This window comes from Globicephala melas, chromosome 3 (genome assembly GCF_963455315.2).
Source record: "Globicephala melas chromosome 3, mGloMel1.2, whole genome shotgun sequence".
Taxonomy (NCBI): domain Eukaryota; kingdom Metazoa; phylum Chordata; class Mammalia; order Artiodactyla; family Delphinidae; genus Globicephala; species Globicephala melas.
Window position 1 is genome coordinate 6209807 of NC_083316.1, and position 13203 is coordinate 6223009.

A 13203-nucleotide genomic window follows, 5' to 3' on the forward strand; every position below is an offset into this window, starting at 1 on the left:
ACTCCAAATATCCATATGACATTTACAAATCTCTGAGTTTCCTGTGAATCAATATTGGGAACTGAGGCCACCTCAGAGAACCAACAGAGACGTGAGGCCTGTGGGGAGGATGTGCTCTCCTTAACTCTGAGGACAAAAGAGGAAGAATTGGGCCCATCACTTACGGTTTCAAGGAAGAAGCCTTTGGCCAAACCTGACCTGCTGTGGGAAAAGGAAGGCACAGGGTAGCTGTGGGTCTGGTAGTCTCACAATAGATATCTTTGCTGCAAGGGGATTCACCTCAAGACTAATTGGCCCAAGACAGTTTTGCCATAAAAGATAAAATAAAGAAAATAAGAGAAACATTGAGATGGACATCATGAAACATTAGCAACAAAATTTTGAAAGATTCGATTGCAAAAATGCAAAAAATACTTAGATGCGCTTAAAATGTGTGTAGTTACATGGTTATAGTTGTATTTGGGTGTATCTTAGAGAAAGCAATGGTACTTTCTTTCTCAAGGTCGATCACTAAGGGTTCAGTATCTAATATCAGACATACATTCTTTACGATATAAAAAAATCTGCTCTAAGCCTCTGCAGATTCCCCTGGGAGTAAAATGAACAGAGGAGGGACTCTGCTATTTCTTATCAATGTGTGTAACGTATATCACTGGTGATACATACCCAGACGGTACTGAAATGTCCCATCACATGCCCAGTCCTTATATTTCACCAAATCATCTAAGCCAAGTTCTGTGCCAAATACCACAATTCTGTCTAGTTCATGATCTTCACTGTCAAATGGCAAAAAAATTCACCATGTTCCTTGACAGATGAATGGATAAAGAAGATGTGGCACATATATACAATGGAATATTACTCAGCCATAAAAAGAAATGAAATTGAGTTATTTGTAGTGAGGTGGATGGACCTAGAGTCTGTCATACAGAATGAAGTAAGTCAGAAAGAGAAAAACAAATACCGTATGCTAACACATATATATGGAATCTAAAAAAAAAAAAAAGGTTCTGAAGAACATAGGGGCAGGACAGGAATAAAGATGCAGATGTAGAGAATGGACTTGGGGACACAGGGAGGGGGAAGGGTAAGCTGGGACGAAGTGAGAGAGTGGCAGGGACATATACACACTACCAAATGTAAAATAGATAGCTAGTGGGAAGCAGCCGCATAGCACAGGGAGATCAGCTCAGTGCTTTGTGACCACCTAGATGGATGAGATAGAGAGGGTGGGAGGGAGATGCAAGCGGGAGGAGATATGGGGATATATGTATATGTATAGCTGATTTACTTTGTTATAAAGCAGAAACTAACACACCATTGTAAAGCAGTTATACTCCAATAAAGATGTTAAGAAAAATAAAATAAATTTAAAACTTTTTAAAAAGAAATGTGTACTCATCAAGAATTATACAACCATTTCTTTTTGGGGAGGATAGGACCTGTATTCTTCTTTTGCCTCCAGCTTCTACTATTGCATGATAAATTTGGTAGAGACGGCAGGAGAGAACAAGCTGTCGTATCTAGATCAGCCAAAGAGCCAATGATTAATGCTCTCGAAGACTGTTGTCAATTACTAGCTGCCCTTTATATATTTGCCATAGCTTGGTAAACTGTTGGTTTTGGTGGGTGGGAGAGATGACTGCTCACTGAAGGATGTGCAAAGATTGATATATTATCATTTTCTAGTGTAATGAATCCAAAATTGTGAATCAACAGTTATTTTATCTATTATGGCAAAACGGCCTTATGGCTAATTACTTGTACAGCAACTCTGCTTGCAGCCAAGATTCTTATGAGCAAATACCTTGAACCAACAATTGGAATTCCGTCCTTTCCCCAAACATCCATCCAGGGATCAAGTCTTATGAACCTGTGTTAGGTGTTGGGGACACAAAGAAAGGCAGATTTTGTCTTGAGGGCTTCCTGTCCACCTGCAGGACAGACAGGTAACTAAAGCCTAGAAAGATGGGGGCCCCACTAACCAATGAGGAGCTGGTTTTATCTCCACTTTATAAATTTTGCTCGCATTTTATTTCCAAGCATATATTATCCAGGAGCATTTTTTAAATAGAAATTTCATCCGTAATAAAGAAAAAAAACTTTTTAATAAGTTACTGGCATACATTATTCATAGGATATCCATAATGAATGCACAGTTCTAAAAAATGTGTATAGTTAAAATTTATCTTAAATTTTATTTTCTGCTTCTTCTAATATTAACCAACCTTGGATTCCTCCAACTAGTGCCATAAAACAGAACAATAACCTATCTCTGCAGCTGGGGCAGTCATAATATCAAAAAAAAAATTATTTTCCTGATACCTAAAGCTTATAACCTTGAATCCAAAAGTATTTTTAAAGTTCTCACTCTTAATGGCAATCATTCTAGAATACATGACTGACTTCTGGGCCACAGTTGAAATTGCACTGTCTGTGGTTTAGTCTCCTGGGAGACTCAAGTTCATCGTGGTGCGTGTGCTGTGAGCATCTTCAGAACTGTCCCGATGTTCCAGGCACACGGCTGTCCAGGTAGCCCTGGATATGTTCCTCCTCAAATGAGGCAGTGTCCTGGGTTAACTGGGTCAACCCTAATGTGAAACCTCAGTGTACATTTCGACCTGAGTCTGAAATCAGGAGGTGACTGTCCCTGTTGATTATGTGATAATGTGTGACAGTTCACTTGGTCTTTGTTCCTGGATCGTCAAAGGCCTTCCCCATTTGTCTTTATCTCCCAAATACGTTGCAGTTAGTCAAAATCCATAGAGATATGACCAATGGGTTGGAAAAGTGCTATATTTAGGAATTCTTGGGAATTGATCGTTGTTTTCACAGGTATAACATTTTATCTCTAGAAGTATATATATATATATATTCTCTCTGCCTATATAGAGATATATAAGTATAGATATAAATGTAGGTGTAGCTATATAGTTATATACACTTGGAAATATATACATAAATATGCAGGTATTCGTGCGTAAATACTACATGCATATACATATGCAATTCAGGTAATTATATATTTTAATTATAAAAGTCTTTTTTTAAAAAAAAATCAGAAAGTAGAAATAAAAATTCCTCAGTGTAGTGACTTAGCCTAGATGGTAATTTATTTTGTTCGTATTTATTTCTAGGTATTTTTCTTGATGCATAGATTTCAATTTTTTCTTACATTTCTGTACTCATGGCTATAAGAATGTGAAATCTCTCTGTTTTCTTAGCTTTATTTCATAAACTGTGTGTTTATTTTACTGCAAAATGTGTGACTGTACCGGGCATCATATGCCCAGCTTGCTGGGTCATATACCCAGGGTGGCCGTTTAACCTGCGATTATACACAATGTTCTAGTGAAGAAGAGTTTTGTCTTTAAGGTCTTTCTCTATCTCAACTGCTTTCCCAAAACAGATTTCTGAAAGTCAATCAATGTATAAGAATGTTACTTCCATATGCCTTTTATTTTTCAACATCTGAGAGATATATATGTATTATGTATGTGTGTGTTTATGTTGGCATCAATGTACTGTTAGTGGTCTGACCTGATTGCTTCTTATATTAGTATTTGTACCCATTTTTTGAAATCTGTATTCAAGCATGACTTTTTTTTTACTTTATAGAAATGAAAAACATGACAATGAAAGTATTTTTAGTAAGTGTGAAAGGAGTAAAATCTTCTTGCCTACATCTGGAAGCCACTCTAAATATTTCTGATGCTCTGTGATGTGTTGCTTGCTATAAGCTAAGAAAAATGGTGCTTCTCTCTGAACCAGATCCTTTAGGAGATGAAAGTAACATGTGGTTTCAGTAAGACATCAGGGAATAAATTTATTGACGTACTTGAGTCCTTTTGATGACTTATCTCCCTGATTATTTAAGTTGGATAACTTGAGTTTCAATTTGGTTTGACAGTTGGTTTGTAATATAGAATTTTCAAGGAGAGCAATATGTGAATAAGCATATTATATTTGCATATCCTGTTAACAAACCTAGATTCCATATTTGGCATTATGAAGAAAGAAAAATGCAAGTCATTTTTAAAAAATAGTTCCAGATGTTTGGTTGGAGGTTTGGTTTTATAATGTGTCTGTCCTTTATATTTCCAGGCAATGGCTCAAGTCTGAAGACATTCAGAGAATCTCATTGCTTTTCTACAATAAAATACTAGAAAAAGAAGTAAGCTATTTTTTTCTTCAAAATCAATCATTTTTCCAAAATATTAGTTTTTTAAAAATTCCATCATGAAATTGTATTCATAGCATTTTACATGAAACATTTAAACTGCCTCTAACCATATCCGATTTCTTTCTAGCTTTTCCTGTGGTTCTTCCAGGCATATATCGTTTTACCACATTTCTGGTTACCAGGTTTCTGTCTTTGGCTAGTCACCTCTTTCAACACTCCTGTTAGTAAATGATGTCTGTGTGATGTGGAGCTAAGGGAAAGGGAAGAAGTTAATATCTTGCTTTCTCAGTGAGAAATTTTCTTAGAAAAGATTTTAAAAGAAAGCAAAATCCTTTCTGACAAATTTACAGTGTCTTTACACAAATTATTTTAACTTTTTGATAAAAATATGAGATTTACATTCAACCCCTGTTTGGGAGAATTAGAAACTTTTAAGTTTTGTTGCATCTAAATACTTTCACATTTTAACTCCTAAAGTAGAGCTATTTCAGGCACAAATAAATAACCAGACATTTAGTTTATACATGTCAAGCTTAACCAGGATTTGCTAAAATGAATTAAGTAATTATTGCAGAAAGGACAACTGTTCTAGGTTGGCCTTATTCATTTGCCTTTTTGTGTGTGTTGATCTAGAAAAAGAGCAGGTTAGAGGTAATTTGCACCATCTAACCATATAATTATAGTTTTAGTTTGAACAGAAGCTACTATGTTAATGGCAACAGTCACAGCACAGGTATTAAAACTCTGTTGAGAAAATTCAGTTCATTGTTTTATGGATATTGAATGGACATAGAAAATATCAACATTCTTTCCAAAACTCATCAAGGTTGGATTTTACAATTACACCAAAGCTTTCTTTTGTACTAGTTAGTGATCAAGAAGATCAATTTTCTGCTTCTAAGTCAGGGACTTTGACTGCAGAGAGTTTACCAAATTTATGTTTGATATAATTTATTATTATTATTATTAAGCAACTTAGACACTAATGACTACTTACTGTTTAAATGTTAAATTATTTCCTTCCTGATAGAAGTCCTTTTCTTTGATTAATACCACAAGGAAATTCCAAGTCATGTCTCTGCACAAAGCACATAAACTAAGGACATAACTGAGTGCATAAAATATAATCACATTTCAGCAATTATGGTAGCAGAGCTTCTTCATCAGCTTTGTAAATTATCCTGGCTATGAAGTCACAAAAGTCACCAGAGAAATATTCTAGTAAACAGAAAATGATCATTATTAAAACATGCAGCTTTTGCTGACATTCCCCATGTGTACATATTTGCAGAGGCAGACTTTAGACAGCATTGAGATTTAAGCTCACTTTTTGTCCTCCTATTCCCAACCTGCTCTTCAGGCCAGCAGGAGGGGTAAAAGGCAGCAAGACATAGAGGAAGAGAAGCCAGACCACCCAGAGGTCCATCATCTGCACCAAAATCCCAGAGGCTAAACCCGAGAAATACACACCTAACTTCCCATAACTTGGGACACAGTTTGTGCAGATACGCTAATGCAACCTGCCAGCATTGTCAGGAGGCTTCAATAGCATTGCCACAAAAACTTGATTTCCTTTAATTTTATCATAGAACCCTTGTTTGAGAGGCAATAGTGCCTCGTGGTTGGAAGCCTGGGTTCGGGAGCCAGTCCAGCGGGATGAAGATTCTGGTTGCACCATGTGCTGTGTGTTTCTAAGAATGTTAATCAGTTGTTCTGGTCCAAAGTTTTTTCATACAAAACTAGAGACAGCAATAGTTCCTGCCTCACGCAGTTGTTGTGAGGATTAAATGAGTTAGTCCGCAGAAAGCCTTGAGAGTGCCCGGCACACCATCACCAGAGTCAAGGGGACATGTGGCAGACTGAGTGCAGCGTTGGCTGGCTTTTCCTGCATAAGCCAAGAAGGGCAGCGCCAGGCGGGCAGCTACACTGGTCAGTTTATGATCCTGGATGTTATGGAAAGCCATGTGAAATTGCTGATTATGCTGGGCAAGTAGAAAGAGTCCAACAGCCAGGCCCAGACAGGCAAACAGATGTTTCGTAGAGGACAGAGCCTGTTGGTCTTCTGTCTTATAATTTCACTCACCACCTCTCGATAATAAAATAAAAAGCTAAAACAAATAAATAAAATGAGAATATTGCATTTCCTCAGTATTCTTCAAAAGCAAAATATGGCTATATGAAAAGTCAGTTGCTTTCCACAAGCAATCTCGGACCTTAGACCCACAAGAGAAGCAGGACACCTGCACAGTTCATTGGTCCATTCAGTTCACTCACTCGTCTTTCTGGCCAGGTGCTCTGTCTCCTTGCTGGAGGGATTCGATTGCCTCTACATGGGTTTCTGAACAGGTCGACTCACGAAAGTCATGGTCTTTGAAGTCACGCTTTCACAGCTCGTTTGGAGAGAGGAAGCTCTCGTTGCCAGAGGTGAACAGCCACTGTCCTTAGGTTGTCTTTCTTCACAGTCTGCAGGTGACGAGTGTGACGGATGAACCAGGTACAGTTAGATGTACCTGCTGGATGACTGTTTCAGCCCTTCTCTCAGACAACCTGTCATTCCTGGTTTCTTTTCCCCCCTTAGTACCGAGCCACTGCACTGCCAGCCTTCAAGTATTACGTGACCTGCGCCTGCCTCATATTCTTCTGCATCTTCATCGTGCAGATCCTGGTCTTACCCAAGTAAGTACATACGGTTCTACGTTGTCATTCTCACTGGGTGTGTATTTCTGCTGGACTCGGTTATACTAAGGGTTACGAGAGGATGCACAGTTTCCAACGGAGCGCTTATGTAACATGGGTGGGCGGCAGGCAGGGTGGGGAGAGGACGGCGGGCAGGGGAGGTGATTTCAGGCTCTGTGAAGCTAAGTGGCCCCCGTGTCTTACTCAGTTTTAGTAATTTTGAATTTTCAAAGTGGACATGTTGATTGACCTTCCAGGGATTTTTTAAAAAATAAATTTAACCATTTTACTTTGATTTCCATATTATTCTGATGCTCATGTCTAAGAAATGTAACCCAGTAAGTTTACCCAGAAAGAGCAAAATCACCAGATGTTGTTTCTAATAAACAAACAACACTATTATGTATTGAAAGGACAAAACCTGCTCTGGGCTTACTTTGCCCACCCCTCCATTCTGATTTCATGTTCTCCCTGAAGCCCACCCTCTCCGCCATCTCTGAGTGTTATGAGTCACTGTCTAGCTTGCCCCTCCCAGGAGAGACCTGGGTACAGAGAACTGGGTAACCAGATTTCACATTTTTCCTCCTACTCGTGAAAACCCAATCACTCCATGATTCCTAGGTAGACGTTCTCTTATACCTTATTAAGGAGTGGAATATAAGTCAACTGACTTTCTTTAAAGAAACTGATTTTTTCTCATCCTACAATCTAAAAGAAAATGCTTGTCCTTCTTTCAATAATTGGGGATAGGAAAGAAATTTAAGAAAAATTTTCTTTCCACTCATCATTACCTCTTTTGTAAAGGCCACAGCGACCATTTTCAATCTGGTTGGAGTTAGTTGTATTATTGCATTTAACTTCAGCGGTGCAGCCAGCATTTGTGGGCAACCTGAATTGCTGAGTCTCATGAAGATGCTGAGCAAACTAGAAAGAAATGGTCTGCCTTTCCCTTCATACCCCAAAGGATGTTCTTCTGGACAACTAGCCAATACCAAGGCATTTAAAGATTAATAACAAGTGATCGTATTATTCGTACATGTACAATCCCAAAGCTATCTGCCCCCTTTTAGAAGAGGTTCCCACTGGCCACCCCCTTCCTCCTCTTTCCCCCCATAAATGAGCATTGAAATACATTTGCCAAATGAGTTCTTCCTCTAGACTTACACAGTCTTCAGTGAAATTTGCCAAGGTCAACCTGTCAGTTTTCCAATGGAAAAAAAAAATGCTAACAATTAAGCTTCTTCTAAGTTCCAGGCCTCTGCCACATGGTACAGGAGAGAAACAGCTGTTCCTGCACAGACAGGGCTTATTGAATAGTAAAGCCGAAGGGCATGTAAAAAGTGATGTAGTTGAAACAAGTGTTACCAAGGGGAATGAGCCCTTATTTATACTCTAAAGTAGAGACCTTCATTCATTTTTCTACATCTTCCTATTGGATGAGTATTTTCATATTTTCTACATCACAATTAAGACAGGGTTTATCACCTACTATTTGGGAGGGGAGAAAGTGACCAGAGCGTTATAAAATATGATGCCAAAGAAGACAAAAGGACTTCTGGGGACCAGGAAAAACATTCCATGGAATTACACTTTAAAAAAAATCAAGTTGGTGTCTTTTCTGTCTTCGCTTTTATTTTTTTGTCTCTTTTCTGTTGTGTTGTTTTATGAGAACCCATCGAAGTTCATTCCCTCAGGCATCATTACCAATTATTGTGTTTCTCTTGAGCAACAAGTTGGATTTTGAGCATGAGTGTTGTGAAATAGGTACGGGTCACATTTCCCTCTCTGTGTTGGCAGTTAGAAGGCGCAGAGTAAGGTCTGCGGACGCCTTTCTTGGAGACTTTAGACCTGCACTTTCTATACCGGCCTCACAGTATAGTATAGTATAGTATAGTATAGTCTTTTTCCTTCATTTTTCTTTCACGTTAATGTCCTAATTTTTCTTTTTTTAAAAATTCTTACTCTGAAATATTTCAAAAATACAGAAAAGTACAGAACATAATATAATAAATATGCATTTGCACACAATCCAGATTTCACAAATGTTGAGCCTGTGTCATACTGACTATATATAAGTTTCTGTGCTCTTGGGGACGTTATTGGTTGGGTATGCTTCCTGTAAACAGTACCTATTGTTATGGGGTTTTTTTTTGTTTATTCAATCTGATATCTTTTTGTATATTAATGTGACTTTATTCCATTTGTATTTTGATGCTTTTATTGATGCATGTGGACCCACTTCTACTCTCTTATTTTATATTTCATTTACTTTGCTTTTCTTTGGTTTTCCCCATGCCCCAAATCTCCCACCTTCTTAACCTCTAAAGGATTGATCAAGTTTTCTTTATTCTTATTTTTCCTTTACTATATATATAGAACAGGGGGGAGAGAAGGGGGATCCTATATAGTTTCTTTCAATGATTACCATTGAAATTTTAACACATATTCTTAGTTTAATAAATTATCAAGTTAATCATTATGTCTCGTCTAGGTAATTATTTCTTAGGATTTTAGTTCCAGATGGTAATTACAGTCAATATTGATTTAGACTTACTCACATTCTTTATCATTTTGTTTGTTCATCAGTGCTTTGTAAACATTATTTCTTCCTACAAGTTTATACTCCTTCTTGCTGATGTGTGTCCTTTATTAGTTCCTTTAGTTAGTATCTGTGAGTCGCAATAGCTCCTTTTTTTGTTTGTATTAAAATATCTTTAGCTGCTTTATTTCAATTTACCCTTGAATAATAGTTTGGGTGTAAAATTCTTATTTTCCCTTACTATTTTGCTGATATCATTACATTGAATTTCAGCTTCTGTTGTTGCTAAGGAAATGTCTTCTGTCAATCCCATTACATTCCTTTGTAAGGAATCAGTCTTTCCTATTTGTATGCATTTCAGCTTTTTTTTGCGAGGGGGTGGCCAGGATTTTTACTGTATTGTTTCTAGATATGCACTTGTTCTTATTTCCCTACGTGACTAGTTGTGATTTTTGTTCAGTCTGAGGATTCTTGTCTTTGCTTAGTTCTTAGCAGTTGACTGCCTGTTTCACCTCACATCTTGCTTCTCTCTTTTTCTCTGTCCTTTCCTCCTAGAACTCTTATTAATTGTACATTGTGCTGTTCATTCTGTGCTCCAGGTCCTGTAGTTTTTCCTCAAAGTTTCCACCTCTTTAATTCTTTGTGCTGCATTCTGGTGAATTCCTCATCCACAATGAGTTTATAATTTCAAAGATCTCTTTTTCATATCTAAGAAGTCTACTTTTTATCTGAGTTTTTCTTATAATTCTCTATTTTGCCTATGCTTTATATTTTTTTCCATTTATTTTCAGATTTTAAACATGTTGTATGAAAATATCACTTGTTTCCTTCTGTTATTTATGGTTCATAAGTGCATGAATTCTGTTATTTACTCTCACTATTGTCTCTTTTGTGGTCATGTGTCTCCTTCTGTTATCTGTAATTTCAACTGTGAGTTCATCAAAGCAAGGGTTTAGGTCCATGGTGATCTCATGTGTTCTGAGTTCTGAAGGTATCACTATGATATAGTTTTCACTGTATCTCTGCCAGGACCTCTGGGGTTCACCAGTTCAAGCCACAGTATTTTTTAAAAATACTTAGGTCATGTGAGTTTGATTAGCCCCTTAATGTGGATCAGGATTGGGGATCTCAGTTGTCAAAGATTATTCATTTTCCACTTATGACCCTACATAGGTACTTGGCATCCCTGAAAATTACCAGGCTGCTGGGCATAGTTTTTATGTTTCCTGATAGGACAGGCCTTTATGCCTTCTGACTTTATTCAAGAGCTCAGTTCTAGTTTTCCATTGAGAAAGTCCTGTGAGCATCACCAACCTTGTACTGACATTAAATCTCACATTCACTCCATGGCATGTATCAGCCCCTGGTCCCTCCCGGGCCATTTAGTGTCAGTGCCTCTTGGCATTCTACTTTGAATACCCTCTGTGTGTCTAGTGTGTTCTCTTCCTTGCTCTGAGTGCATCCATTTAAAAATAATAATTCTGTTATATTTTATGAAGCATGTTTATTGAGATAATGCCGCGTCTCACTTTTTCTAATATGCCCTAGCTTGTTTTTAAATATGCTGAGTTACATTTTTATTTTGTTTGTTCTTTTGGTAAACTGCTTCATGTTTTGGGGGGGCGGGGAAGGAGAGAAATGATTAAATGAGTGAGTAAATGAATAAATAGTGAGTGAATGAATAACTAAGGAGGAACTTATGACCTTGAAAGGACCAGAAAGGGGAAGTGTTTCCCTGAAAGGGGGCCTTACATCATCCCTTTTGGGCCCATAATTTTCAAATCTGGCTCTAGTCTCAGGATTTGAGCAGATGTAATTAAATTATTAGTTGGCCCCTCTTTTTGGAGTTGTTCTCTCACTTCTGTCAGCTTTGTACTATAACTTTATCAGAAATGTGAGCTACCTTCAAAGACCAGAAATGAGCGAGCATGAGTTTTTACATTTTTTAGTAGTTTCATTCATATTGTCTGCCAAATTAAATAGATTATGTTAAACCATTCATGGCAATTATTAAAATAAGAATTTTTTTTTCTAATAAGGTTCAGTGAGATATCATATGTTTCATTACCCAAGCAAAATTAAGAATAATGACATTTTCCTTAAGGAAAATTAATAGCAAATTATGATATAAAATGTCTCTATTATTTCCACTGAGATTCTTTAATATGCATTCTGTTACTCATGTTAATAATCAATGCTCATTAATGATTTAATAATCATTTCGAAAGAGTTGCTTTTATTTTGTTATCTTCAAAAAGGGGAAAAAAATAGGAGAAAGTTTAATGGTAGAATCGTTCATGTCCATTGAAAGAAGGCTTGGTTTTCTAAACAGAAATGGTGGAGAACAACTTTTGTGAAGGCAGTTTTCTTTGGTGGGCAACCAAATTGGTTGGCCCTCATATTGGATACCATGAAGGTAATTTGCTCCCTGCGTACCTTGATGCAGTGGATGTGAATCTTTGGGCAAAGCAAAAAGTAAAGAAGGAAGAGAAGGGAAGGGAAGGGAAGCAAAAAATGAAGCAAGATAATTCTCACTGTCCAAGATAAATGAACCAGGTACCTTTTACTGAGATGAACAATATTCAACTCTGGATTCAGGTCACCTGAAAGTAAGGAAATGCCTCACAGTTAGTAGCTTGAATATAAGTTAGAAGTTTTATTCCTTCTCCATAATCAAAGGCCCGAGGTCCCTCAGATTCCTTGGGAGTCCTGGTTCCCTCCAGCACACAGCTCTGCTTTCCCTAGAGTTTGGTCCTCATCTTCATTTCTAAGATGGCAGCATCTGCATTCTGAGCAACAAGATGGAGGAACAGACCCAGAAGCAGAAGGCAAAAGCATTTATAACTGAGTCTCTGCGGATGCCTCCAAGAAACTACCTCATGACACTTTGGTCTGTAACTCAAGACTGAGATCTTAGTCACATGTGCAAACCTAGCTGCCAGGGAGGCTGGAATGTGTAGCCTTTAGTCTGTGTAACAGGGTGCCCATCTGAAAACTCTATTATCAGGAAAAAATGGATTTCATGAAAACCAGTAATCTCTCCAAGAATGAAAGGTGATTTTAGTTGTGATTACCTATATGTCACTGATACAGTAAGATTTGAAGGACAATAACAATAAAAAGGGAGCTGAATGCGTTTTTACTCAATGAAACAGGCCATTATACTTTTATTTTGTATCTGGGCAATATTCTGAGCATTTGTAATAAAAATAGAAATCCATAAGAGAAATTCATACATACATTCTGTCCATCATTTGTGGAATCACTCTACAGCTGTTTATCAAGCTATCGTATACCAGGCATAGTTCGAGATGCTGGGGAAGCAGCAGTAAGTAACCCCCCAAAAGTCCTTTCTCTCATACAGCTTACATTCTGTTAGGAGGTACAACACTAATGTAATAAACAAATACATATTAATTCAGTTGTAATAAGCTTTAAGAAAAGTTAAAAGAGTAGGCTACTATAGAGTGAGGGAAGGTGGTAATTCAGATGAGGGCTGTCAGGGAAGGCATCACTGATTGAGTGATATTGAAGAGAAGTCTGAATGAATTGAAATGAGAATTACGTGGATATCTGGCAGAAGAACATTCTAGATGATGGAAGTCACAGGTGTGTTCAAGGACCAGCAAGGAGGCAGGATGGCAGGAGCAGAGTAAGCCCTGAGAGAGTATGGAGATGGGATCACAGGAGCAGTGAGACGGGCAGGTCGTGGTGACCTTCACAGGCTACTGGAGAACTTCGGATTGAATGCTGAGTGTGATGAGAAGCCCTGGAAGGTTCTCAGCTGAGGACATGCTGTGGCTGT

At 37.7% G+C, this 13203-nt stretch overlaps 1 protein-coding gene across 1 annotated transcript in view; it reads left to right on the top strand.

Annotated features, from left to right (window-relative positions):
• The window catches only part of ADCY2 (adenylate cyclase 2), a 445822-nt gene that overhangs the window by 338158 nt on the left and 94461 nt on the right, over positions 1-13203 (top strand). The window contains exons 13-14 of the mRNA XM_030856549.2: positions 4105-4174; positions 6762-6859. Coding sequence (XP_030712409.1) covers positions 4105-4174; positions 6762-6859 — 168 coding nt within the window. The remainder of the gene's footprint in view (positions 1-4104; positions 4175-6761; positions 6860-13203) is intronic.